General features: G+C 35.5%; 1 protein-coding gene across 9 annotated transcripts in view; it reads right to left on the reverse strand.

The window, feature by feature from the left end:
* The window catches only part of LOC145680831 (ATP-dependent RNA helicase A-like), a 189,649-nt gene that overhangs the window by 17,292 nt on the left and 145,531 nt on the right, over positions 1-26,826 (reverse strand). For 8 of the 9 annotated variants that reach the window (XM_081751929.1, XM_081751927.1, XM_081751930.1 and 5 more), the window contains 2 exons: positions 16,430-16,624; positions 13,180-13,280 (listed from right to left, as the gene is read on the reverse strand). In XM_081751929.1, coding sequence (XP_081608055.1) covers positions 13,180-13,280; positions 16,430-16,624 — 296 coding nt within the window. Of the gene's footprint in view, positions 1-10,066; positions 10,194-13,179; positions 13,281-16,429; positions 16,625-26,826 lie in introns of those variants that run through there. The other variant, XM_081751934.1, reaches the window with a different exon arrangement.

Below are 26,826 nucleotides of genomic sequence, written 5' to 3' on the forward strand. Positions count from 1 at the left end.
AAACTTTAAGCTGCCGTCAAATAAAAATTACGAATGTTTAGAAAAACTAAACATTAGTAAGAAAAAAAACCCTCCCAAAATACTTTTCTAAATCCGCCACTGATTCTCAGTATAAAATGATCTTCAAGGTTGTATCCGGAAGATTATCGCTAAATATATAAACGAAACGAAATACAGTATTAGTTATGCCTGTACTCATAAACTTCAAGCTCCTCCCAAATAAAATTAGGAGATTTTAGAAAATGAAACAATCAGAGAAACCCGTCCCAAAGTACGTTTCTAAATCCGCTACTGATTATTTGTATAAATTAGTATTCAAGGTTGTATCCGGAAGATTATTGCTAAATCGTTGCACAGCTACAGTATAACAGAAATGTGGAAGTACGGTTAGACGGATATATTGAAAAATGTACGCTTTGACGGATATATAGAAAAACGTAAGTTTAACATCTGCGTTAGAAGCTAGAGTACTAAGCTCTTAGAAATGAAACAGACGACAAACTGAAATGATATCGAGAAGAAAAAATATCGATAACTCAAAAGTTAAAATAAAGTTAAATAGCCTCTAAAATTGCCCTCAAATACTACATTCTTCATGTTAGCTTTAATTCGTAAAACATGTGCTCCATCCATCTTGATGGTGAATTTTAGAGCGAAATATGGCATTTAGGTCATGGAATTCTTATCTAAGTATAGAATATACTATAAGAAAGCTATTTAGATAGAAAAATCATGAAAATGAAAAAAGCCAAAATTTCCAAAATTCTCGTTTTTTTCCCAAAAAAGCCGGCTTTTTATGTGAAAAAAACCATCGATTCAAAAAAGCCGGCTTTTTTGCATCTCTACCTATGGCCCTTAGCACCTTAAATTTCTGTGTTCTCCATATCTTTTCATGCTCAATCAGATGGTGTATGTCTGCATCTGATTTGCGCGACAACCTTATGGTCCCTTACTTGTTAGTGCAACAGCACTAAACAGTGATCGGTTCGGAGTCTCTGATCGGGCAACAGCTGTCATAGCGTCAAGTGTTCTACGAGATAATGGGATGATAACTGATACAGATTCTTCCTATGTAGTTGATAAGTGTAAAATAAGAAGGAAAAGAGTCGTATTAGAACCTCTCGAGGAAAGTTGGGTCTCTTCTTTGAAGGACGAAAAGATGACACCTTGGTCATAGAAAAATTAAATGCCAAGCAATTTCATAAAATTGTGCAAGAAGAACACTATTCTCCTATCTAGGAACCTGAGTCACCTTATATTGGACATGTATCTCCTTTCTCAAGTTCATCAAATGATATAACTCAAAGCATAATTTCTTGTTTGTTTGAACTAACAATGTCAATTGAAAAACTAGAAGTAGTAGTGTGTGATGGCACTGTAACTAACACTGCATGGAAGAACGGTGTCATCCACTGAGTAGAAAATCATGTAGGACGCCTGCTACAGTGGAGCATATGCTTCCTGCTTATTAATAAGCTTCTTTTTCACCATATTTTTCTACATATTGATGGTCATATTACAGGGCCTAAATCTTTTACTAGCCAATGGAGCAGTAGCTCTTTTGCTGTGAAAAACTTTCTGTGGTCGATTATGAACCCATAACTTGTTCGATTCCTGATATAGACAGGAATTTGCTGAGCAAAGACCAACAATATCTATTGGACATTTCAAAAGTAATTACTTCGGTACATTGTTCAGACGACCTGATAAACAAGGCCCTGATCCTTTGTCCCATTTCAGACGGCTAACTGCAGCAAACCGAGTCCTTAGATTGTATGTAAGATCGTCAGATCTATCTGAAAACTTAAAAGAAATAGTTAATTTTGAAATCATACATGCCTATCTGGTTTGCCATAAAAAAGAACCATACTTTGCTGACGGCCAAAAGATATCTTTGAAGTAATCCAAACAACACGATATTTATCTGACGAGTTACTTCAAGTTATCGACCCAATAATAGAACAAAATGCGTTCTTTGCACACCCAGAGAATCTTCTGTTAGCAATGCTAGTTGATTACAAAGAACATATTCGCAAACTTGGTAACAGAAATCTTAAAAGCAAAACAAATTGCCCCCCAAAACATTCTTCTAAATTTGTACCACCAAATATAAACTTTCAGGCTTCCTATTACTTTGAAATTACTAATTGGAATTCTTGTGTGTTGTATCCTCCTTCAATTCTGGGCAACCTAAGTGAAGATGATACAAAATCATTCATCAAGTCTGACACTACACCTATCAGAGAAATACAAAAGTTTCCCCTGTGACATCCAGGCTGTGGAGAGGTGTGTCAAACATGTAACAGAAACCTCGAACAAAAGTATGTGGACATGAAGTTAGAGATGGCTATATCCTAGCAACACTCAAGTCTAGATCAGTTACGCCTCATTTCTTATAAAATCAGACTTTAAATGTATGTAGATATAAAAAAGGAAGAGTAAATATACAGTAAGTCAAAAATTCTACTGTATGAAAAATATTTTACATAGTATATTGTAAAATGTAAATAGTTGTAAATATAGTGTAAATAGCACACCCAACAATTGGATGGTTGGTTGGGTAGGGTATGGGTGGAACTAGACGTGCAACCACCTCCATGTGAAGAGTTCTGGGTAGTTTTGTTTTAGAAAAACGAGCGAAGAGCTGCACAGTGAAAATTTCCGAAAATTGTAAAATTTCAGTTTTTTCTCAGACCTTGCGTGAACGGAAAATGTAACATTATTGAACAGAATTTAACTTATTTAGGTTCTTTAAATCTTACAAAAGGTTTAAAAAAAAAAGGTAGAGCGTCTTTATGTTAAAAAGTTCAAAGTAATTTTAAAAATTTATATAAAATATGCAATTTTTGCAATTTTCAAAACTTAAAGTGCAATATGCGAACGGAAGATATTAACCGATTTTAATTTTTGTTATGTCGATTTTTTTATTATTACAATAGACAACTTTTTTGCACTAGAGCATTCCGAAAAAAAGAAAATGATTTTTTTTCGACCCACTCTAATATATAGTGTCATTTCGTAGCCGACTGTAATTATCAGAATATATATAAAATTATTTACCAGAAAATAGTGAAAAAAATTACACACACACACACTAGATAAAAAAAAAAGTACTCTATAAGTTCTTTCGCTAAACGAGTAATCAGACAGGCACGTGAAGTAAAGAAAATCATCTTATCTAATTAAGCATTTAACGAAAGCGCTGATCGACTATTTTTTTCTAGTGTGAGATTCCCTTTATTTTCTAGAAAATTCTTTTCCGTTCCTGTTTCGAAATTCCTTTTTTCCACAAATAATGTACGGTTTCAAAATTTAAATTTATTTCCTGCCTTACACGAGCAAAATATCTACCATCAGCTCAGCAACAATTAAGTTTCATACGTTAATTACTATCTTTCAACGTATATCCTGGGTTACCCGATACATATTCAAACGATAGTCAATTTTATCCCAGGCTCGGTGCAGCACATTCGCTATATAATAGATTGAAGTGCACGACCTGTCCAATCAACGAAGTTCCTGAATAGGTGTGGACAATGATGGAAAGTAAAGGCTGTCTCCAACGAACATACATACGCAAAAATCGCATGGTTAAGGATTCGGCGAACGAGGTGGCCCACTCAGAGGGTTAGAGTCTCCATCTCCAGAACGTCTGACCTAGCGCTGTAGAATAAGATTAAGAAGCACTCGTACATCCCTCTGAAAATGATGTCGGAGAGCTACGTCCAGTTGTAGGATGTAATCATCGTAGTTGGTATTCAGTTGGGTGAACAACCAGTTATCCAACATGTCCAGAAATTGATCGCCAGTCACTTAAGAAAAACGTGTCAAGTTCTTTCACCCCAAAACATTTGACTTTTGGAGAGTCACACTCGTGATTGTTTGGCTTCCCAGATACGAACATTTTGTCTATTTATTTTGTCATTGATGTGGAATGTGCCTTCATCGTAGACAGTGACTATTTGTACGATTCCCCTTCACTTTCAACTGCTCTACTCCCAAAAGTCACATCTATTCACTTTGCTGATGTATGGGTCTGCACCAATTGCCTTTTGCATAGCATTTTCTATACAGTAGTTTTTGACATACCCAATTCCTTGCTTATTTAGCTACTGACCTGCGGGGTCACGGTTCACGTAGTTTTTCAATACTGACATAACATACATGAAGTCGATTAAAACTCTTGCTTTTACACAAACAGTCCACACCACCTGCTTCTGTTATATTGGTATTGTGCCTCTTTTTAAAACAATGAACGAAAAGTCGCTGTACTGTAATCACAACTCTGGACAATTCAAAACGCTGCACATAGAATCCTTTTCTTGCTGCATCGCCATCTTGGAAACTGGTTCTTTACCCGGCCCGCAGGAAGAAAGAGAAGTAAACTGCTGGTAGAGTATGAAATACTTGATCAATTAACGCTGCTAATGTCGCAGTCTGTGCCCATGTAAGACGAGAAATAAACGAATATATATAAACCTAATAACAATTCCTAATGGTTAACAACCACATTTTGCGGAATATAACTAAACGGTTATACTACACACTTCTTTTTGCTTTGCAATATATACTATAAGCTTAAATCGTCTATAACTATCTAGTATAGGACTACACTGAAAATACTGACACCACAAAATGAAGTAGATACTAGCACATCGTTGTAAAACAATGATTTAAAAAAGTGCTAATATAAATTTAACAAATCACTCAATGCTTATTTATTAAAATAACATCAGTTCAACCGAACCTATGTTTAATATGTTACACATTGCCATTCGTAAAAATTGAACCACCAAGAGCGAATGAGACGATGTACGACAGGATACGACTTACGGAGTATAACTTTAGCGGGATCCCCCATATGCGTGAGTGCAGCAGCTTCCTCGTTCGTTGTGCGTAGTAACACCCCAGACCGTGGACAAGTGAACAAGAAACGTGTGGGCAAATCTTTATGCCTCGTCGACGTCAAAGAGTGTAACAAACAGATGATTGCTTGCGAACGGGGCCGCATGGTCAACCTATGGAAAGGCGGCTTCTTGTACCATGAACTTAGTACGCGTATGTCACTGACTGTTAGTGGAAGCACTGGACAAAAAAAAAAAAAAAAAAAAATATGAGTACACAGCGACGATCATGTAGTCGGCAATGCAATGTGACCCAGCTTGAAATGACAAACGTCTTATCCACATGGCCGTGACGGACCGTACAGCGTCATGAATAGTTTTAGCTCAATGCTGAAGCACGGAACTGCTGTGGATCTGTCTGCGCCAATGGCCTACGCTGTACTGGCAATATGCATGCCTTTGCGTCGGCTTCCATTGATCTACAGCCACAAATGCCTCAGGCTAAGATGGGGCATGTTTATCATCGCTGGCATGCTGAGTGACAGACAGTCGTACTTCTGGACGAATTCTACAATGGTGGCCGCACATTGTGATGAGCACAATCAACCAGTGTGAACTGCTGATCGGAACTGCAGCTGTGATGGTGCGGGGTACACTACGAGATCTCAGCAGCTACGTAGTGAAGGTAACTCAACAGTTACCGCTATACAAAGGAAGTTGTAAGAGGCCGAGGACATACTCTTTCTTCAAACAGTTCCGGATGTCATATACCAGAAGGACAATGCCCGGTCAACTATATCCCAAACTGTGCTGGCGTTCTTCGATAAATGACAAGTATCGCTCCTTCCTAGCTTGCACGGTCATCTTACATGTCGCCCACTCAAGATATATGGGATATGGTTGGTAGCCTCCTTATCCATAACAGAGCTTCAATAGGAAGAGTCTATGTTTTGAGGACTTGCTACAAGCAGTGTAACATGCGTTTCCTTAGGAACATATAAAACATTTGTTTGATAACATTTCTCAAATAGTAGTGTACATAAAACTCTCTTTAAATTATTCTCGACACTTCTGTAAATGGTTTAGTCGATGCAGTTGTTGAAGATAGAACATGAAGAAGAATGCACATTAAGGTTAAAACCTGCCATCATTATCTTTCTTTAAAATATTTCATTTACATAATCGTATGTAGGGCAATTTGGTACTTTCACTTGCAATAGAGACCTGAAACAGCCGAAAAAGATTTGCATTTACTAGCTCTCAGCGTAAGCATACGAAAGCTTATAGTTTTACTACATGTGAATATGTATGTTACTTTATTTCTCGGAAACCACTGGTCAGATCTAAACCAAATTTGGTGAGTATCGTCTAAGGAATAAAGATTTCTATATTTGGTGGCCGGGTTTGGCCAGGGACAGGCTCGGCTTTGCTTGTATGTTTACTTTATTTCTCAGTAATTACTGGTCGAATCCAGCTGAACGAAATTTGGTGGGCAAGTAGCCCATTGTCTAAGAGTTAATGATCGCTACATCTAGTGACCGAACCACACACACACATTGCCAATTATATATCGTCTAATTCTGTTTTACTATACTTCCACAAGGAAAATGCTTTCGTGGTTATCACGTTGGTTTGGAGCTGAAGACAGCTATAGCGAACAGAAACAGATTAGTTGCACGTGTGATTAGGCTGCCTAAAGAGCACAATGAACAAGAGGAGTGCTCGAAAAGTTTTCTTCTGAGCTAGGGGCCAGTTCTAATTCCGTATTGTAATAATCGAAATACAATTTCATATATGGGCCTACATAGTTTGGTTTTAGACTATGTAAGAATCAGACTCGGATTTCTAGTCGCCATTATTACCTGGAGCCTGGAATTTTTCGAGCCTGAACAAGAGAAATATTAGCATAAATTCATTAAGTATCCCATGTGTTATTATTTTGAAACTTCACTTTTTCTTTTCAATAACCTCACACATAACAGTATTCTAAACACATGAATATATTTATATATTATTTCTCTGGTCAGCTCTGAGTAAGTAATGTTTGGTATATGGTGGTACACTTGCAAAACATTAGAACATAAAAGCATTGCGTTTTGTACGTTTTCTCAGGTAGACAAGGAAAAAAGTAATATAAACAAATATTTGAAGAGCTTAGCCCTTTGTTTAGTTTATAAGTTTCGTTAGTGTATATTGGTTTTCCTTATATTGCTTCCTCACTGGAGTAGAATGTTGCATATATTATTCGTCACTTAATATTACAAATGTTTGTAGTCATTCAGTAAATCAGAGGACACGGGGGATCAGTGGCAGAGAGCTCACTTTTAGTGCTAGGGGCCCTAGTTCGATCCCAGATCATGTGTGTAAAGTGGAGAACATTGTATTCATGGGATTTCTCGTGGCTCTGGCGTTTCCTCCCACATGACTATCCCAGCAATTATTTCATAAGCATTAATTTCCATTAATCATCCGTCTCTCTTGACCTGCAGAGCATATACGTGGGACGTGAATCTAGAAATTTCATTTCATTTCATTCAGTAATCAGCGAATTAGAACTACAAGTCGTTTGTCATTACTGTGTTATCATGTCTATTTGTTAATTTAAATGTTAACCCATGTGTTCAAAACACTTCAGTCGTTCTGTAAATTTTTAATTCAGTCGTTCAGTTACCAAACTTTACGAATAATATCAGTTTATATACATATTATGGACTAACATAAACAATCTACGGGTATGTTCCATGGGCTAAAGAAACCGACGGTGAAATAATATTGTTAATGTGTAAAGTAGTTCCGATAGTAGTGGAGAATTCCCAGAAACCTCATGGACATGATTATGATCTTACGTTTGTGCGTCCTAGTCTTGAATTCAGTAGATAATTTATATTAGTTTTACTTGAGGGAAATATTTTTTCCTGGATAAATTTCCTTCTGCTCCCCCTCCCCCCTGAACACATGCCTTATCGAATCTACGATGAATTTACATACCAGAAATCAGCACTCTAGTATCAAATCACCGTGTTTTTATATCGTTGACATTTACCAAACATGAGGACATTATTTTGTGTATTAACTAAGGCTTCTAACAATGCCCATTTACGTAAAAGTACTAAATAAAATTGGTATCACAACAGTCTTTGTGTGCTTATACATTTTGCTTACATTGCAACTTTTAAAAGAACTGCAAAATTTGAATGAGTACATATGTTCATAGACACTGACTATGTTGTACTGCTAAGGAAAGTAATACTAGTTACATATTTAAATGGTTTAGTAAATTCAATACATTGACTTTATTACTGCGTAGTACTTCAGCATATATGTTAGATACTTTGTTGTATAATCTTGCAAATTAGTATAGTATAACCTTGTCCTTAGATAATTGATATTCCAATAATTGATTATAAACAATAACGAATAGATTATTTTTCAAAGAAACCTCAAGTTCCATTAGTTTCTTATTCTTCGTTCTATCACCAGTGTTGTAGATACTTTAAAAAAACATACATCTTTCTCTTTAAAAAAATCATATCTTTCTCTAAGCCATTTCCCTACTGAGCGGAGCAGATAGCTTCCCCTGAAGCGACAGATGACGTAGGAAACATAGTGGCCATTATTTTAAGCACACGAGTAACAGACCGAGATTCAATCGCAAATTTGACTAGTTAGAATCACCGCATGAGCGAAAGGAAGTGTTCTCTATAGTCTCCTCTACCTCTAAAGTGATTTATAGAAAGAAAAAGTGGAAATGTCTATTGCATAGTTTTTACAAAATCGCTGAATATTCCGTGGCCAGAATGAGTAAAACACGATAGGGTTCTTCCTTATACATACATCAAAGCGCAGCAGAAGCCCTTACGGTTCTATTCCCAAGTATGCTGTACGTCACTTGTCTGGCACAGACACTGCAAGTAGTACGTTCTTATTTTTCCGACGTGGATCTTCTCGTGTCAAACGTGAGAAAGGTATTTTCAAAGGAGGCTTCTTCGCGAACCAATACCTTTCGTAAATTAACCCCTGAACTATCACTCCATCACAGCTTGTCTTAACGTAATGGGGTACATAGATTACAGCTGTTCTCTATTATGCTAAGAGCTTCTATCCATCATTATTGATACTTTTCATGAAGATTATGCGTCTTCAACTAAGACTGCTCAGAGTTTGCTTAAGAAGGATTTCTTGAAAAAGGATCTAACTTTCACTGCAACATATTTTGCAAAGTTGCCAGACTCCATTACCCTGCTTTTTTAAAAAATAAATTACCTATTTTCCCGAAAATCTTCAATGGTTCTGTCAATGATCTCAGTGTTGTACCTGTGACAAGGGGGCGCGCACATTCGGCGAAAGTGTGATCGTGTTGTAAGTACAAATCCAGATTTGGAAAAATTTAAGAACACTGCTACTACTACGAAAACTGATGTGATATAACTGCTGACAATGATATGAATCCTTACCAGATTACTTGTTTTCAGTATGCTCCAGTGACATCGCAGATATGGAAAGAATAGTTTCACATCTAAAGCGATTTTTTTCTAACAGGAGACAAAGTCATTCGATTTAAAAATCTTAAGAAGTTGGTTATAATTTCAGAGAACAAAAGGATGAAAAAACTTTAAGTGAAAATAAGATGATAGTATAGTGTAAAATAACTACAGTTTAGTATTTCTTGTGTTTTCAATGCTTTCTTGTGAATAGACTATGACAGCGTTTTTGTGTTTATCATTTGGCCTTCATTGTTACTACTGAAGAATGATGAATGAATCGTTAGATGTTCTCCTTTACGAGTAGTGCAATTTGCAAGTTTCCAGAAATTTTAAACCGTAAGTGTTAAATGCACAATGAAACATTTTACTTCTTAGAAGCCATATTTTTCATTTGATTAGTAAACCAATTGAATCGGTGAGTTGAAAAAGGTACACATTCCAAAAATATAAACTTTCGGAAAACTAAGAAAAACTGTTTTGTGAGAAAACTAATTGTTCTACCAAAATATTTACTATTGTCAATTTGTGTCGTTTAGTGTAGCAAACCTATTGCACATGGTACCTGTACATAATTTTTTTAATATATACCATATAATTGTGTAAAGATGTTTAGGAATATGTTCCTTTTTCAACTCAATGTTTTTAAATGCACAATACTTTATCCCAATCAGTGGATTATGTTAAGCAGGTTTCAGAAATAAGTGAGTAATATTATTCAATCTTTGTACAAAGGCAAACAAATGTATTTCAAAACTGTTAGCTACACATATTGACAAAAATAACCATGTTTCCGAAAAATGAATGGTCATTGTTGAATTTTTCAGAGTAGACAATCGTCAATCATCTTGATCTAGCGGATCAGCAGCTGAAAAACAAAAGCCTTGATCGGAAAACATTATAAAAATATGTTCCCTTTCAGTTTGACCATCAGTAGTATTTTTTTTATGTGATTAAAACACACCGAGCTGCGAAAAAGTGTTGAGATAATAATATTAAAACGATTTGTTTCACTTTGCCACTGCAAATCAGTCTTTTCTTGTTACATACAGGGTAACCTACCATAACCTACCATAAAACATGCCTGTAATAAAGATAGTAATACTTAGGTTAGGTTAGATTAGATTGTATTATGAAGTTTCGTGTTATATTCAGACTGTAGTTAGGATAGATAAGTTCAGGTAAAATAAAAATGGTCTAAACTAGTTTACAAAATATAAAATACTGAATATAAAATTTACATGTTTTTCACCGTCATTAAGCGTGTTTGATTTAATTTTGATCTTCAGGTCTTCACAGGTACTGCAGACACCGACCTGAGGTCTGCCAAATCGGTAACCAAAGTTTTTCTTGAAATATTCCAAATAAAACTCATACTTAATTACATTCTTCAAGTCAGGAAATTTTTGTATGAAAAGTTCATGCATTTTTGCCACATTAGGTTGAGCATCGAGATATATGACTGATGTAGGCGTATAATGTGCAACATATTTATGAAATTAATCAATATGTTCATGTATTTTAACTAGATTTGAGGCTGTAACAGTATTAGAACGATGTTCCTGTTTACCTCTCATGTCAATAGGGAATTTCCAAGAAGCCAAAATCTTTGTCAACCTAATAACTTTGCGTGACACAGCATGAAGGCTTATGTACGCATTACGACATACTTCAACTCTACTCGTTCCTTTCATGGCAAATTACTTGAAAGAGGGCTCGTATTGCTTTGGGTTTTGATTTGATGGTCTGAGCCTTGCAACCTCATGTCTCTCAATTAGGCTCACTAATAATGTGTCCAGCTCGTTCTTAAGTCTGCCACTATTTAGGGTTTTAAACCAACATGACCTTAAACAACAGCTCACCTGTTAAGTCATAATATATAACTGAGCACTAGCGCTGTGGCGAGTGCCGCCGGCACTAGCGCGGCTGTGAGTTGAAGAAGGGACATATTCCTGGAATATGTTCCTTCTTCAACTCAATCACATCTACATATTTTTGGAAAGTTTATTTGCAATCGTGAAATATGCTTCTTTTTCTGCTCTATGGATGTAGATACGTCCAAAGAAAAAAATGGCTATCTCAGTTTAATTTGTGATATTTTTGGAATATGTACCTTTTTCAACTCACCCGTTCAATTGTAGCCTATTATAGTTTTCAAATATTTTAGTACCTACTTTTTGCCAAAAGCCCTTGTTTATTTTATTTTGTCATTTTACCTGCCATTTTTAAGTTTTTATTTCGCAATTTTGCCAGCCTTTTTTGGCTTTTTATTTTGCCATTAATTCTGGCTTTAGTCATGAATGACTTTAGCAACATATGGCTTCTGGTTGTCCTGAAGAAGGAAAAAGCTCTTCGAGATTCACAAGCACTGGTTTCAGAGTTTTTAATTTTTCATGTGCGCGTTGATCCAATTATGCAGGTGCACACAGTTACATTAGTCATCTGGCCAGGTAGATGCACGGTATCGCGAAAAGATCATCGAACCAGAACACAATTTTCTGTTGATGCAGTGATAGTTTTGGCTGTTTATGAGTTGATTCATGTGGTCCTAACCAATGATGATGGCACAATGGAATATTGAAAAGAACCCACGTCGAAACTCTTTCAGAAACGTAACCTTCCCTTGACGAGACAACAAAGGAACATAGGTATCTGCTGGTGTCGCTCTATGAGCTGCTGTTAACTCACGTCGGACCCATCGTCCAATTCCTTACAGGTTCTCCCAGTATCTCAAATCTTTGGCCATTATCGGTCTCAATGGCCACCTTGATGCCACGTTGTTTATGGCCTGTGGCACGTCCCAGAGGGATTCATTGCCGTTCTTAAATTTGTTAAATTACAGCTGTACTGTTCGTTCATTTACCACAATCTGAAACATATTTTTCTTCCCGTTTTGTTCTCAGTTTAAATTCGTAAAGCACACAAGTCCATAACATGCTATTAGTGGCTTTCATATTTGACCTGCTTTCATTGGCGTCCCCGTCTAACTGTAGCGACCACAATTACCAAGCTACAAGATAAAACGACCCTGCTACTATAACTTGGAAGTTTTTCTAAGGTCCAAGCATCAGTATTTGGGCTCCTTTAGAAAAATGTGAAATTTGGACCTCCCTAGAATTAATAAGCACTTTAATTACTTCTAGGGGCTCCAGTTGGCATTTTATTGAAATAAAGTTCCGATTGTATTTATGCTTCATCTTAGAGAAATATATTTTGTTCAGATGATGGGACAACAGTAGCACCTTAAATTATTTTCAGTTCATTTGAAATTGATATGGTGGGCCCATTCCATGCTTCATAAGTTAAACTGAGGAGATACTACTTGACACAATTTAAAACCTTACGAAAAATATATTGTTTCTGGAGACCCTCATAGTAGACATTTCACTGAAATGAACTCAGATTGCAGATATCATTTACGTTTCATTTAAGTATTTTTCTCCCTAATGTGGTGAACCTATTCCATGCTTCATTTATACATTCATGATCGTATTGTATCACATGGAATCGGTTGGTGTATTATTTCTGTTTTCCATTAGAAACTGAAACCCTTATGAGTACCAAGAAGGCTGTTTGGTGTGAGTAATGCTATTCCGACGTAATAGTTTTGGAGAATTGTGGACACACATCAACGTTAATTGACATACACACGTTCAACTGCTTAAAACCAAACTTAAAACAATACTGAGTAGAAAAACCACATTATAAAAGCAAACTAGTTAACTAAAACGGTATTTATTATTTTTGATTAAAATGATAAGAACAACTTTTCAAAGCCTGTCATGCACGACTCGACTACAAAAACTGATCTGTTGATATTGTGGCAAGCTGTTTACATACATAACAACCCTTACCTTTATAACTAGTGGAGGCTCCAGAATTTAGCTGCTTTCTCATTTTTTCTTTCTCACTCTCGATAAAAGAACTAAAATATTCTCCAAGTTCTTCTTCTCTCCTGTGTGCGATTAAAATATAAATTAATGATAAAAGATAAAAGCTAGAAAAAAACAAAACAAATTTGAAATTGAATTAATATTAACATATTTTATACCTAGTTATTATACTTTTAACGACTTACTAGCTTTTATTTCAAGATCTTCCCTGTCTTGGCACGCATACTAGATGAAGGAATATATTATTTAACACTCGAATTCCTAAGAAATCATTCCAATATTTATATCCCATAAGTAAGGAAAACTTTAACGCTGCTTCAGCTGATATAACTCTCTAATGAGGAATCGAATTAAAATTTATGTATATGTCTTCTAGACAGTGTTACGTACCTAGCAGGTACCGCAGGGAAGACCCAATCTCACGAGTTGACAAAAAATGAAGTGAAATCTTAGAGTTTTACGTCCCATGCTTATGTCGGTTACGCTAAAGGAGACGCTGATGATGGGAAATAACGGAAGTAGTAAAATGAAGAAAGTGAAAGGAAACGGGAGAACCCGAGAAACCCATGAACACGGTCTTTGTCCACCACAAAGTTCACCTGGCGCGAGCTGGGATTGAACCAAGGAACCCAGGCACCAGAGATGAACGCTCTACCACTGAGCCATCATGGCCCCAGACTTGAAGTTTGAATACATTACGGTGGTTCGGATTCTACCTTAAACGTTGAGCACAACTAATACCGTCTCAAGTGGTCTCGGTGGTGGAAGGACACTAAACTTCAACAAACAACGAGATTCGATTTAACCATACACTAATGTGCATTTTTTTGTTCATGTAGAAGTTGTAGTATTCGGTTTTTTATATACATAAATATTAGTAATGAATTTATTATTACTTATATAACTTAAGGAACATTTATTTAGCTACTGCAAAGAATACGGGGGGCGAGTAATATTAATTTAAGTGGATTTATTGTTATGTCCGCTAATTGTCAGATCACATAAATTTATTTTATTTTTGTTTTTAATTCTGAAGCAAATCTTTTTTCGAATGGATATTATTTAACTAGATGCTTGTAAATCCTTTCCTCTTTATAAATAAAAATTGTGTTATCTACAAACCTCTAATATTTTACGAATTTAAACTATCCTTTCTGGAAAATACAACTTTTGTAATAATTTATCACTGCATTTGCTAGAAGCGGGGAGAAGAGGCTACCCAGAGCTGATCCCTTTATTTGTTTGTGGATTTTATTTACGAAAATGGTGAAGAAAAAAGTTTGGGGGAACAGTCTCAATATTTTAGTAATTTCGTGTATTTTCAAGTCACTTAATTTATTTTCTTTTAGCAGCTCTAAGTGAATTTAATCGCTAGATCTACAGGTGTAGAATTAAACATCTACCACATTAATCGAGGCTATTTTTAGGTTATAGGCATTAACCAGAGCACATATTTTCCATTTTAACTCGAAACTATTAATGATGTCTGAATTTCTTTGTGTGTTGAGTCATTATTTCGTTATCCATTCAGCTATTACACAAGTAGAGTGTTCTTTTCCTGACATAATGGACTTAAGGAAGTCATTCTACTCAAGACATATTGGTGAGTACGTAAGTTCATGAGTGTATAATACATTAGTGGGATGGGATTTTAATGAAATTTCTAGTTTACAAATAACACAAATAACCTCTACAGCATTTAAACCACAGTACTCTGTTTAACGAAATTAGTCACTTTAGGGTGTGAAGAAGCTTCAGGGTTTCACCATATGTATTGTATGCATCTAAACTGGTGAAGGATTGCAAAAGGAGAGCCTAAGCTTTGTCTGAAAATTTAATTTAACGCATTTAGGGGAAGCAACTTACTATTTAAATAATTTTAAAAAAAGCATCGGTCAGCAATAAATTAGGTAACTTTCTTATTCTGCGGGAAATACAATGGACCTTCGTACAACTGTTGTTTAATATCATAGCAACCAAACTGAAAATCAATCTCCGTACTGTTAACAAATCTATGTATGGTTTCTCATTGGACATTTGAAACTGTGCTCAACATTCTAGATTTTCTCGTCAAGGTTTTATTTGCTGTGGGTACACCTTTTGACGTAGTGTTCCGGCTACGGGACTGTGGCGAAGACTAATTCCACAAACAGGATGAATCAAACGAAAATTAATAACAGATGTAATATGCACCCAAAATCTACGTACCTTAAACTTATTTTGCATGTACTCTGATAACTAAATCAAAAGAAACAGTCTATAATAATTATTTTTTCTTTATCTCCTATTATTTACGTGTACTGTGTGAGTTTTATTACACAAGTTCTTCATACTGACGAATGGCTGAAGCAGAACTTTAATTATACCTACAGAAAAATTTGTGTGTGTGTGTGTGTGTATTTTAGGAAGTACATCATGAAAAAAAAAAAAAGAAAGAAAGAAAGAAACAGAAAAACAAATTCTATCATGTTTAAACAAACAAACAACCAAAATCCTATTGTTATTAGTTACCCCGTTTTACGAAAAATTAGACCTGAACTTTCCAGAACAAATAACCCAGTGTCAACTGTATTCTAATGCTTTGTTAAGGAATCCATAAAATTTCTGATTTATCGAGATTTATTTATTTAATCAACTTCTAGGTGTAGCCAGCAAAGCCGATTTACACTGTAATTATTAACAATTACACCAACGGAAAAGAATGGTAAAATTATCGTCCAAGAATTGCATTTAAAAATCCTATTTCGGTACTCCCTTGGGACACTGTGAGAAAAACTTTAGTCAGAGCGCATGAATGCAGGATTTGAGCTCTTAACTTCCCGACTGCGAAATAAGAGCCCTATCCGTTAGCTGTAACTTATTTCACCACATGCGAGCCTTTACAACAGATATTAGTTTCTTCTTTATCTGAATATTATACTTTTTGATCTGAGGTACTTACAAAGGTCACAGAAACGCTACCCAGTAATTTTGTTACTAAAACATTTAAATTCATTAACAGCAATTCAATTTACAACAATGTACTAATTAAAACACATGAAGAATATGAAATAGCCTAAGGATCTCACACTATGCTTCTCCAGTTAATACATTGTCTCTTATAAAGTGCAACATAAATTTTCTGACTTTAATGTACACAGTCGATTTGCAAAGTTGGTTGAATGCGCCACGAGCATCTAAATATTACATAAATAAAAATTTATAAACTCACTTCTTGCTGAAATTTTGTACGTTGGGGATTTGCATCAGGCACAGCTCCTCAATAAGCAGGAAAACATTCTTGTGGGAATTTTGTATATCTTTTATAGCTGATGGGTCCTTTGCTGCTTCAGTCACAAGATTTTCAAAAATTAACCGAAGTGAGACAAGAGCAGCAGCTACTTTACGACTTACAAGAAGATCAATCCTGTTTCAAACGAAACAAAACATGTAAAATCAAGTAACAAAATTATAAAATCAACTCTGTCATTCTTATAATAATCTACTCTGGTCTTATAATCTACTCCCAGGAATTTAGAGTTTACCTGCTATCACTATAATAAACAAAATTTAGTTTTTCACTTCGCTGTACACTTTGGTATTAAAAGCGTGATCTGAAGCAGTGCGGGTAACTTAAATAGTTGGTTCCGATTTTACGTTTTTGCTAATAACACAGGATGAACGTAACTGGACTTTTATTATAGGTGTTATTATTGAAGTTCCATAGCGACGACTTGGTTAGAAACGGGCAACATCAATCAAACTAATTAAGATTCTTGTTTAATTTCAAGCTAGAGTTGTTTCTTCTATTTTTCTTTGATGTTTTATCTTTGACACCTAAGAAATTTAGTGTCTAAAAGGTATGGCGGCCTTTTTGTGTCAGTGATAGTTTAAGTGGAAGTCAGAAGACTGTAAATCGCAAATGCTAGCTTCAGAAAACATGAATAGTTGCAGTTTCATTAGAGCAATGTTTTATTTTTATTTATTTATTTATTTATTTTTTATTGTCTTCCGAAAGCAGTAGTTTCCTGTGGTGAACTGAAACATGTGTTCAAAGCAACTGACTTTTTTTTTCGAGAAAGTTACAGAACTTTTTTTTTCCAGTGTAATATACACAATATTATTTTGTGCGAGGGCTATTTTTTTTTCAACTTTCGTTAACCCACCAGACGAGAACTACATGAGATAACGAAACAGAGCCCATTCCCCACAGGGATGGATTCAATCATTATGAATTATAATAATAATAATTATTATTATTATTATTAAGTATTCTGAAGGTCCTGAGAGTTTTGAAGAGGCTTTGTTTTTATTTATTTACGTAAATTTGGGTCTAGAAATGCTTCTTCCACTTCTTCCGTTTCTCGATCTTTAGCTTCCCCTTTTAATTCCCAATATTCAGTTCTATTCTTCAATTCGTCGATCAGTTGTATTCTTCTTCTAGCTACTCATCGAATTTCTTCCATCTTTCCTTTTATGGCGGTATGATATGTCTAATCCAATTCGCAAGATGTGTCTAATCCAATTCGCCTTCCTATGAAGGATACTGACTAAAAGTGTTCTCTTTTCTCCTATCCATTTTAAAACATCTTCGTTTGTTGCTCTCTCTGTCCATTTTATGTTCTCCATCTTCTTCCAGCATCACATTTCGAAACTCTCTAAACATTTCTTCTCTAACTTCCGTAATGTCCAAGTCTGTAAACCCCACAGTTCAATACTCCATATATAGCATTTGATCAACTTCTTCCTTAGTATAATATTAAGCCTGCTAGTTAAGGGTGATCTCTTCTTGTTGAATGTTTCTTTGGCTATGGCACTTCTGGATCTGATTTTTGGGGCAATAACAGTCTTTTGTGAAAATACTTCCCAAATACTTGAAATTATCGACCTCTTTGAGTTCTCTTTGTTTTACGCTGACCTGTAACCTTATGTATGAAGTACGTGGTATATTTCGATTTTTCCAAGTGGCTGCTGAGTTTCCTTAAGTTCTTAGTAAGATCAGATAGTTCAGAAATTACCATCTACGCCTTTCACGAATCACATGATTCATGTTCATCAAGATCGTCTGGCACCACGAACTTTTGCCCTTGACTACTAGCGTCACGTATATCGATAGTTCTTTTTTAAACTCCCTACAACACTCGTGCACACAACCATCACTTATAAAGTTCTTGTTGTAATCTTTAATCATTCGATGGTGATTTGCAGCTGTATTATGCTCTTTCGCCTAGAAAAGTCGAATTGTATTATATATTTCATACTTAGTGGGTGTTTCGATTGCATTTGGTACATTTTCACGCTCGCTACTTTACAATGATTAAATCCTAGAATCTATCTATTGCTGTCGGAGATGGGTGACCTCGGATGAACAACTTTCTCTTATCCTCGTTTCGTCATCTCACGTGGTTCACTTTTGGTGGCAGCATAACACAGATTTAAAAAAGTAAAAATCAGTCCTTCGTATTTATTTATAATGACGTTATTGACACTGTATTGTCTGTATCTTCTAACCAAAAAGTAACGACATTTTCATATTCTCTCTTTCACTCTACTATTGATTTTTTGACATTTTTATTAATATTTATTTGTTTATTTATCTATTTTATTAGGTAAGTGTATGAAAGTTATTTACATTTACACTACTATGATAACTAATATCAAAGGACAGACCAGTTTGTTTAATTTCCTCTGATTTTTCGTTGTGTACATTTCTAGACTTTCGATATACGAATCTACCGATCTTGTTCACAGATTCATATTACGTGCATTTATTATTATTTGCATGAGACATATAAATTTATTTACAGAATGTTTACATTAGTATAAGTTACATAAAAAGAATTTTTTAAACAAGGAAAATAAATCTGACATAATATATACAAAGGTAACTAAGAAAGTTCTGTCGCTCTTTTGTGGAGGCCTATGTTCAATTGGCCCTCACACCGTGAATTGAATGCGAATGGAGATAAAGCGAAGGTCAGTTATTGGTGTGGGTATATCCAACATATTACTTAGTTGTGGCAGTTCAGTTACACCATGAGCTTGCATAAGGACAGAGTGAACATGGAACCTCCACAGAGCGTCATAAGGGCGTGTATGCTGTACGAGTTAAAAATGTGGTCAAACGCCGCTGCAGCGGGGCGGAAGATACCCCAGGCCTTTGGTGAGGGTGTTCTGACTACGCGGACAGTGCAGCGATGGTTTAACAAGTTTAAGAACGGTGACGAAACACTCGAAGACGCAATACGTCCCGGAAGACAACACATGTACAAAATGAAGATCTTTAGGCAGCAATTGAGACGAACAGTGGCCAGACATGTGAGGAACTGGGACTACAATTCAGTATGAGTAGGGAAACCATTTAGCAGCACCTCCATCAACTTGGAAAGCTCTACAAGTTGGGTCGACGCGTCCCACATGATTTGATTCTGGGTCAGAAGGTAACGCGAGCAACTTCTGGACAGGATGTTGACATGTGATGAGAAGTTAGTCCTGTACGAAGGTTTACGGCGCTGTCACCATTGGTTAGCATCCCATGAACCGGTTCCAAAACAGCCGAAACCAGCACTGCACCAGAAAGTTCTCCTGTGTGTTTGATGAACTGCTCACGGCATCGTGCATCGGGAACTGCTACCAGCTAGTCAGAGCATCAATGCAACTTTGTACTGTCGGTAGTTGAGCCGTGTTCAAGAAAAACTCAAAACTCTGGAGTCAGCACTTCTGAATCGCAAAGAGGTCCTCCTGTCACAAGAGAACGCTAAGCCCCACGTGGGTAAGATGACCCGGGACATCATTCTACGCCTTGGATGGAAAACAATATTGCATCTGCCACACTCCCCAGATATTTCACCGACTGATTATCACCTGTTCCATTCCTTGGACACCTTAGAGGAGGCCAGTTCAAATACCTTGTAGAGGTGCATTTTTTTTTTAAATACCTTCTTCGCTTCACAGCCCAACCAAGTTCTACCGCGATGGAATCCATGGCCTTTGAGAATGTTGGCAGAAGGTCGTCGATACTGATGGGGACTACTTTTTATGTTCCAGGCACGCCTTAAGTGAAATATCGATGTTCGAAGGTGGTGGGTGGAAAAGTGACGGGACCTTCTTGGTTACCTTTATATATGCAAAAATATATATATATCTATCACTAAATTCTTCGTAATATTTTAGTTAACTAAACCATAAAAGCCATATTCAGACAGAAATATATTCTATCCAAATAAAATAAATATTTTTTACATTCAAAGTACAGGCCATACACATATAAGAGGTAGAGGCTAAAAAGTACATATCACCAAAAATCCCAAATTGAAATTTTAATTGGATATTATTTCTCGTTTGGATCTCTATCGAATAAAATACAAAGCCCCAATCAGAAAAGTATTTGTCCCTATATTTTACACCCCGAAAATTGTTTGTATTTAATCCTATCGTAACCGTAGAGGTTTCCTTTCCATACTGCCAAAATTTGTTTCAGACGGATATGCACCTTTTTAGAAAGCAGCTCTTCATATGCTTCGTTTATTTCTTGTTATTTATTTATTTACGAGCATAATTTTAGATACAGCTAAACGCCAGTTTACACTGGAATATCTAACAAATCTAAGAGATGATTACATAAAATAATAATAATAATAATAATAATAATAATAATAATAATAATAATAATAATAATAATAATAATAATAATAATAATAATAATAATAATGTTTATTTCTGTGCCATGAACAGCCTAACGGCAAAAATACAGCACTTTATCAGACAATATAAACACATATTACATACAATGTAAGCTATATACTGAAACAATAAAACATAATGATAAAATAAAGTAAAATAATATCGGATTAATAATTCCTTGTCAAATTAACACCATTTTTTTTAGTATCAAAATAGTCGTCATAAATAGTAAAAATATTTGTCAAGTTCTAAAATTCATGCTTTTATACTAATAAAAATAAATTAAACTAAATTAAAAGAATCGGTCAGTCTTCTTAAAATTACAGATTTCGGATTCAACGGAACTAATGTTGATATATTTCTTGTATTATACATTGGTACCCTTATACCTATATTATGCAAGCAATATTCACTATCATAGCTATTGTCTAGTAATTTCTTAATAAAATCTCTTTCAATAACTTTTCTCCTGTCGCTCAATGCCTGCAATCCCCAAAATTGACACCAGTATTCATAATTACGTGAGTAGTAATCTCTATTCATTTTATAGCAGAGTAACCTAATAAAACATTTTTGTACTGATTCAATTTTGTTTGCCAACGTTATACCTATACCATTCCAAATAACTACACCGAACTCTAATTTTGATCTTGCAAGCATCTTGTATAAATATACATATGAGCTGGCATTTCTAAACTCAGGCCATTGTTTGAAAATAAACCCTATTATTCTTCTAGTCCCTTGGATTATATCATTTATATGATAGGTAAATTTCATGTTTCTGTCAAACACTATACCCAAATCTTTAATCTGTTCGGCTTTATGCAATGTTACTCCATTAATTACATATTTGCTCACGTAGTATTGGGTTTTGTTAGTATATGATATGTATTTAGTTTTGTCACAATTTATTTTCAATAAGTTACTTTTACACCATGTACTAACAGTATCTAGATCTTCCTGTAGTAAGTAGTTATCATACTCACTATTTACTATTCTAAATAATTTTAAATCATCGGCATACAACAAAATATTTGAGTATTTAATTTTCTCAGGCAAATCATTAATAAATATTGAAAAAAGAAGGGGTCCCAGAGGAGATCCCTGAGGTATGCCATTCTTTATATAACCGTAACTAGAGGTTATTTGACCAATTTTTACTTTAAACGTTCTGTTTGCTAGATAGCTTACAAACCATCGAATGTACAATGGAGATAGACCTATGTTTCTTAATTTATCAATAAGAAGTTCATGCTCTATGGAATCAAAAGCTTTTGACATATCTATATATATAGTGTCTACTTGTAATCTATTCTTAAGTCCTAAATGTGTAAAATCAGTAAAATGTACAAGATTTGTTACAATCGATTTCCCTTTATAAAATCCATGCTGAAATTCACTTAATTTGTTTTTTACATTAAAATATAATAATAATAATAATAATAATAATAATAATAATAATAATAATAATAATAATAATAATAATAATAATAATAATAATAAAAATAAAATAACATCATCTGAGTAAAAAAGGAGTTGACAATAGCTGTCTAGAATTTATCCACTAAAACGACGTTGTAGTGCAAAGATATATGCAGCTTGAGAATTAAATAGACCTACTGCTGAATGTGACATTTCGTTGTATAAGTTAGGAAGCCTGTAGAACAGAAAGCATTGAACTATTGAAGGTCTGAGTCTTACTACATGGAAAAGATGTGTGTTATGTGTGGAGAGTAGCATTTCGAACCTGAGTTGGCTAGTGTAAGTTTGTGGAGATATTTGAGATCACTGATGTTATGACCAGTGTCAGCTAGCTCAGTATTTAGTGTTCGTAACAGTTTGTATTTTGTCATCGCACGTATGTGAGGTACTCTGAAACGTACTATCACAAGGAAGATGTTTAGAACTGAGTTTAGCCGGGATAGGTTTGTAGGAGATGTCATTCTTCAGATAGGCGAACAGTATTCCATTTTAGAAGAAAATATTGACTTGTAGAACAACGCTACGGAAGAGAGGTTCCGCATTTCTGTTAATCCGTATAGAAGTCATAGAATACGCAACGATGCTTAGTGACAATATTTATATGTTCTGTTAAAGTTAGTTTTGTGTCACAAAAAAAAATAAATAAATAAATAAATAAATAAATAAAAAATAAAAAATAAAAAATAAAATCCTTATGACTATTGATTCTCGTAATGCGTCAACCATTTATATTGTATGAGCTGTATACAATATTTTTCTTTAGGGAAAATGTTATGAATCTACTCTTATTGGGATTCACTTTTAGGAGCCATGTCTTACATCAAGCGGAAAAATTATCTATGTCGTTTTGAAGTACTTCAGAGACTTCTGTACTATCACTTTCCTGAAGACTTTAGTCTTCTGCAAATAACATAATTCTACTGGAGGCTGAGTTGAAGCAACTAGCCAGTTCATCCACATACAATATGAATAAGAGTGGCCCAAGTACAATTTCCTGTGCTACTCCGGATGGTACGAGCAGAGGGTTAGAAATCGATCCCTGCAAGACGATTCTCTGGGTAGACGATCTTGTGGGTAGCTTACTGAGACTTGGAGATTTTGTAAATTACATAAGGATGGTTAATGAAATCGAAGGCTTAAGATAAATTGAAGTAGATGGTATCAAGTTGTGCATTGTTGGAAATACTGTTTATAGTATGATTAAGCATGTTAGTTGGTTAAGGCAAGAGCTATTTAACACGAAACCATGTTGAGCTGTATTAATATAGGGAGAGGTGAACTTGAAAAGTCTGTATTTGATAATGTTCTTGCAGACGACGGATATATTTGAGGGAAGCGAAATAGGTCTATAGGGAAAACAGCTTTCTATGAAACATCTATTTAAATGCACACTGATATTGCTCATTTTGGATCATTTTAATGTATGTCGTCCCTCCTCATCCCCCAAGTGTCAGGCTAAAAATGGACTTAAACAGCGTCAGAAGTGTCTCATTTCGGCGACAGCAAGAATTATAGATTCAACAGTATATCTGTCATTTTTGACCATTTACATATATATATATATATATATTTCCCCCACCCCCACGTTGCGGATCATGGCATCGGAAGTGTCACCGTTCATCTCAGCGACCTCAAAAAATGTGGATTCAGCACTAATATCGGTTATTTTTGATGATTTTTAAATATCTCTTCCTTCCCCTCCCTCACGTTGTGGGGTTGAATTTGGATTTAAGCGGGATCGAAAGTACCACTGTTCATGTAAGGGATCCAGAAAACTATAAATTCGACACTGATAGTGGCCATTTTCGATCATTTTTATATATCTCTTTATTCCCCTCCCCAAGTGGCGGGGCTGATTTTAGATTTAAACCGGATCGGAAATGTCACTGTTCATCTGAATGATCCGGAAAACTATGGATTAGACACTAATATTGGTCATTTTCGATCATTATTATATATAGCTTCATCTCCTCCTCCTGCTTGCTGCGACACACGGCATCAGAATTGTCACTATCAATCTCAGCTACTCGTAAAACTATGGATTCGACACTAATATTAGTCATTTTCGATCATTTTTAAATGTTTATCCCCCTCCTCTACGTTGTACCCTCCCCCTCCCCAACTATCAGGGCTGAATTTGGATTCAAAACAGCATCAGAAGTGTCACTTTTTCTCTCATTGACCCCGAAAACTATGGATTAAACACTAATATCGGTCAGTTTTGATCATTTTGAAATTTCTCTCCCCCTTCCGCCTCCCCTACGTTGCATCGTCAAACTGAATAGCCTACAGCAATCCCTGCCCCTAAACTCATACATGTTGAAAATTTGATTGAGATCGGTCGGGTGGTTCAAGAGTGATGAAGTCACAAAGGCAGTCACTTTTATTTTATTTTTTTACAAATATCTCCCCCTCCGCTACGTTGGCTCGTCAAAGTGAAACGATAAAAATCTCCCAAGGTCCGACCCTCATATATGTTGAACATTTGATCGAGATTGGTTGGGTGATTCAAAAGTTATTGGGTTTTATTAGTTTTTATTTATACGTCCCCTTCCCCCCTTCCCTAGGATCTACCGTTAAAGTGAAATTGCAAATATGTTTTCAGATCCGAACCTCACGTATCTTGAAAATTTGATTGAGATCGGTCGGATAGTTTAAGAGTTATTAAGTTACAAAAATAGTCACTTTCAGTCTTATATAAATTGATTTTTATATATCTCCTCCCTCCCCTCCCCTAGGCTGCACCGTAAAAGTGAAATGACGAAAACATTCCAGGCCCGAACCTTATCTATGTTGGCCCGAGCCCGAACCCTAAGTTTGATCAAGATCGGTCTGGTGGTTCAAGAGTTATAAAGTTTAATTTACTTTATAGATTTCTCTGCTCCCCCCTCCCCAAGTTTTACGGTTAAAGTGATATGATAAAAATCACCTCAGGTCCGAACCTCATCTATGTTGATTTTTTTTCAATATCGGTCGGGTGGTTTAAGCATGAAGAAGTCACAAAGACAGTTACTTTTATTTTTACTTTTTTTTTTTTTTTACATATATCTTCCTCCTCCCCCTCCCCTTCGTTGCACTGTAAAAGTGAAATGAAGAAAACATCCCACGTCCGAACTTTATCTATGTTGAAAGTTTGATCGAGATCGGTCGGGTGGTTCAAGAGTTAAGTTTTATTTATTTTTATATATCTGTCCCCTCCCGTAAGTTCTACAGTTAAAGTGATATGATAAAAACCACCTCATATCTGAACCTCATCTATGCTGAAAATTTGGTTAAGATCGGTCGGATGGTTTAAGCGTGATGAAGTCACAAAGACAGTCACTTTTATTTGTACTTTTTTGACATATATCTCTCCCCTCCTCCTCCCCTTCATTGCACTGTAAAAGTGAAACGAAGAAAACATCCCAGGCCCGAACCTTATCTATGTTGAAAGTTTGATCGAAATCGGTTGGGTGGTTCCAGAGTTATTAAGTTTTATTCATTTTGACATATTTCCCCTCCTCCTCCCCTAAGGTCTACTGTCAAAATGAAATGATAAAAAACTTCCCAGGTTTGAGCTTCATATATGTAGAAAATATGATTGAGATCGATCGGGTGGTTCAAGAGTTATTAATTCACAAATATAGACTTTTATTTTTATATTTATTGATTTTTGTATACCCCCCCCCCCCCTACGTTGCTCCGTCAAAGTCAAATGATAAAAATCATCCCAGTCCCAAACCTCACCTACATTGAAAATTTCATCAAGATCGGTCGGGTGGTTCGATATTGTTTTATTTAGTTTTTCTATCCCCCTCCCCTAAGTTCTACCGTCAAAGTAAATAGCTAAAAACACTCCCAGCCCAGAACCGCATCTACGTTGAAAATTTGATCGAGATCTGTCGGGCGGTTCAAGAGATTAACAGTCATAAACATAGTCACTTTCAATTTCAATTTTATAATATATATATATATATATATATATATTGTCAGCGCGTGAGACACTCTCAGGTATGAGAGACAATAAGCGTGACTCAACCTCTGTAGAAATTGTAGCTATATGAGATAAAGTGAATGGGCAAACAGAATAAACAGGGGGAAAAGTGGATGGTGAGCATTTGAGAATTTGTTACGAAAGAAAGAATTAATTAAAACATTGTGTTCTTCATTATCTTCCGCACTTGAATCGTCATTGTACATTGTACATTATGGTAGATGTTTTAGATCCAGATCTGATAAATGACTAAAAATGTTTAGCGTTGTTGATTCTGGTGTCTGAAATTTTTGAAATATAATCTAGGTATTTGCATCTCAGTAGCTTTCTTGCGCCAAGTCTTATATCATAAAAATTCTTATAGGTATGTTCATTTGGGAATGCACGCCACAGTTCTCAAGCCCTTTTATTGTTCTGCAATGTGTGGCAAGTCTCTTCATCGTGACAGGGTGGATTTATTTTGGGGGGATACAAAGTCTTTTACTGTTGCA

This window comes from Thermobia domestica, chromosome 3, assembly GCF_964235325.1.
Source record: "Thermobia domestica chromosome 3, izTheDome1.hap1.1, whole genome shotgun sequence".
Classification (NCBI taxonomy): domain Eukaryota; kingdom Metazoa; phylum Arthropoda; class Insecta; order Zygentoma; family Lepismatidae; genus Thermobia; species Thermobia domestica.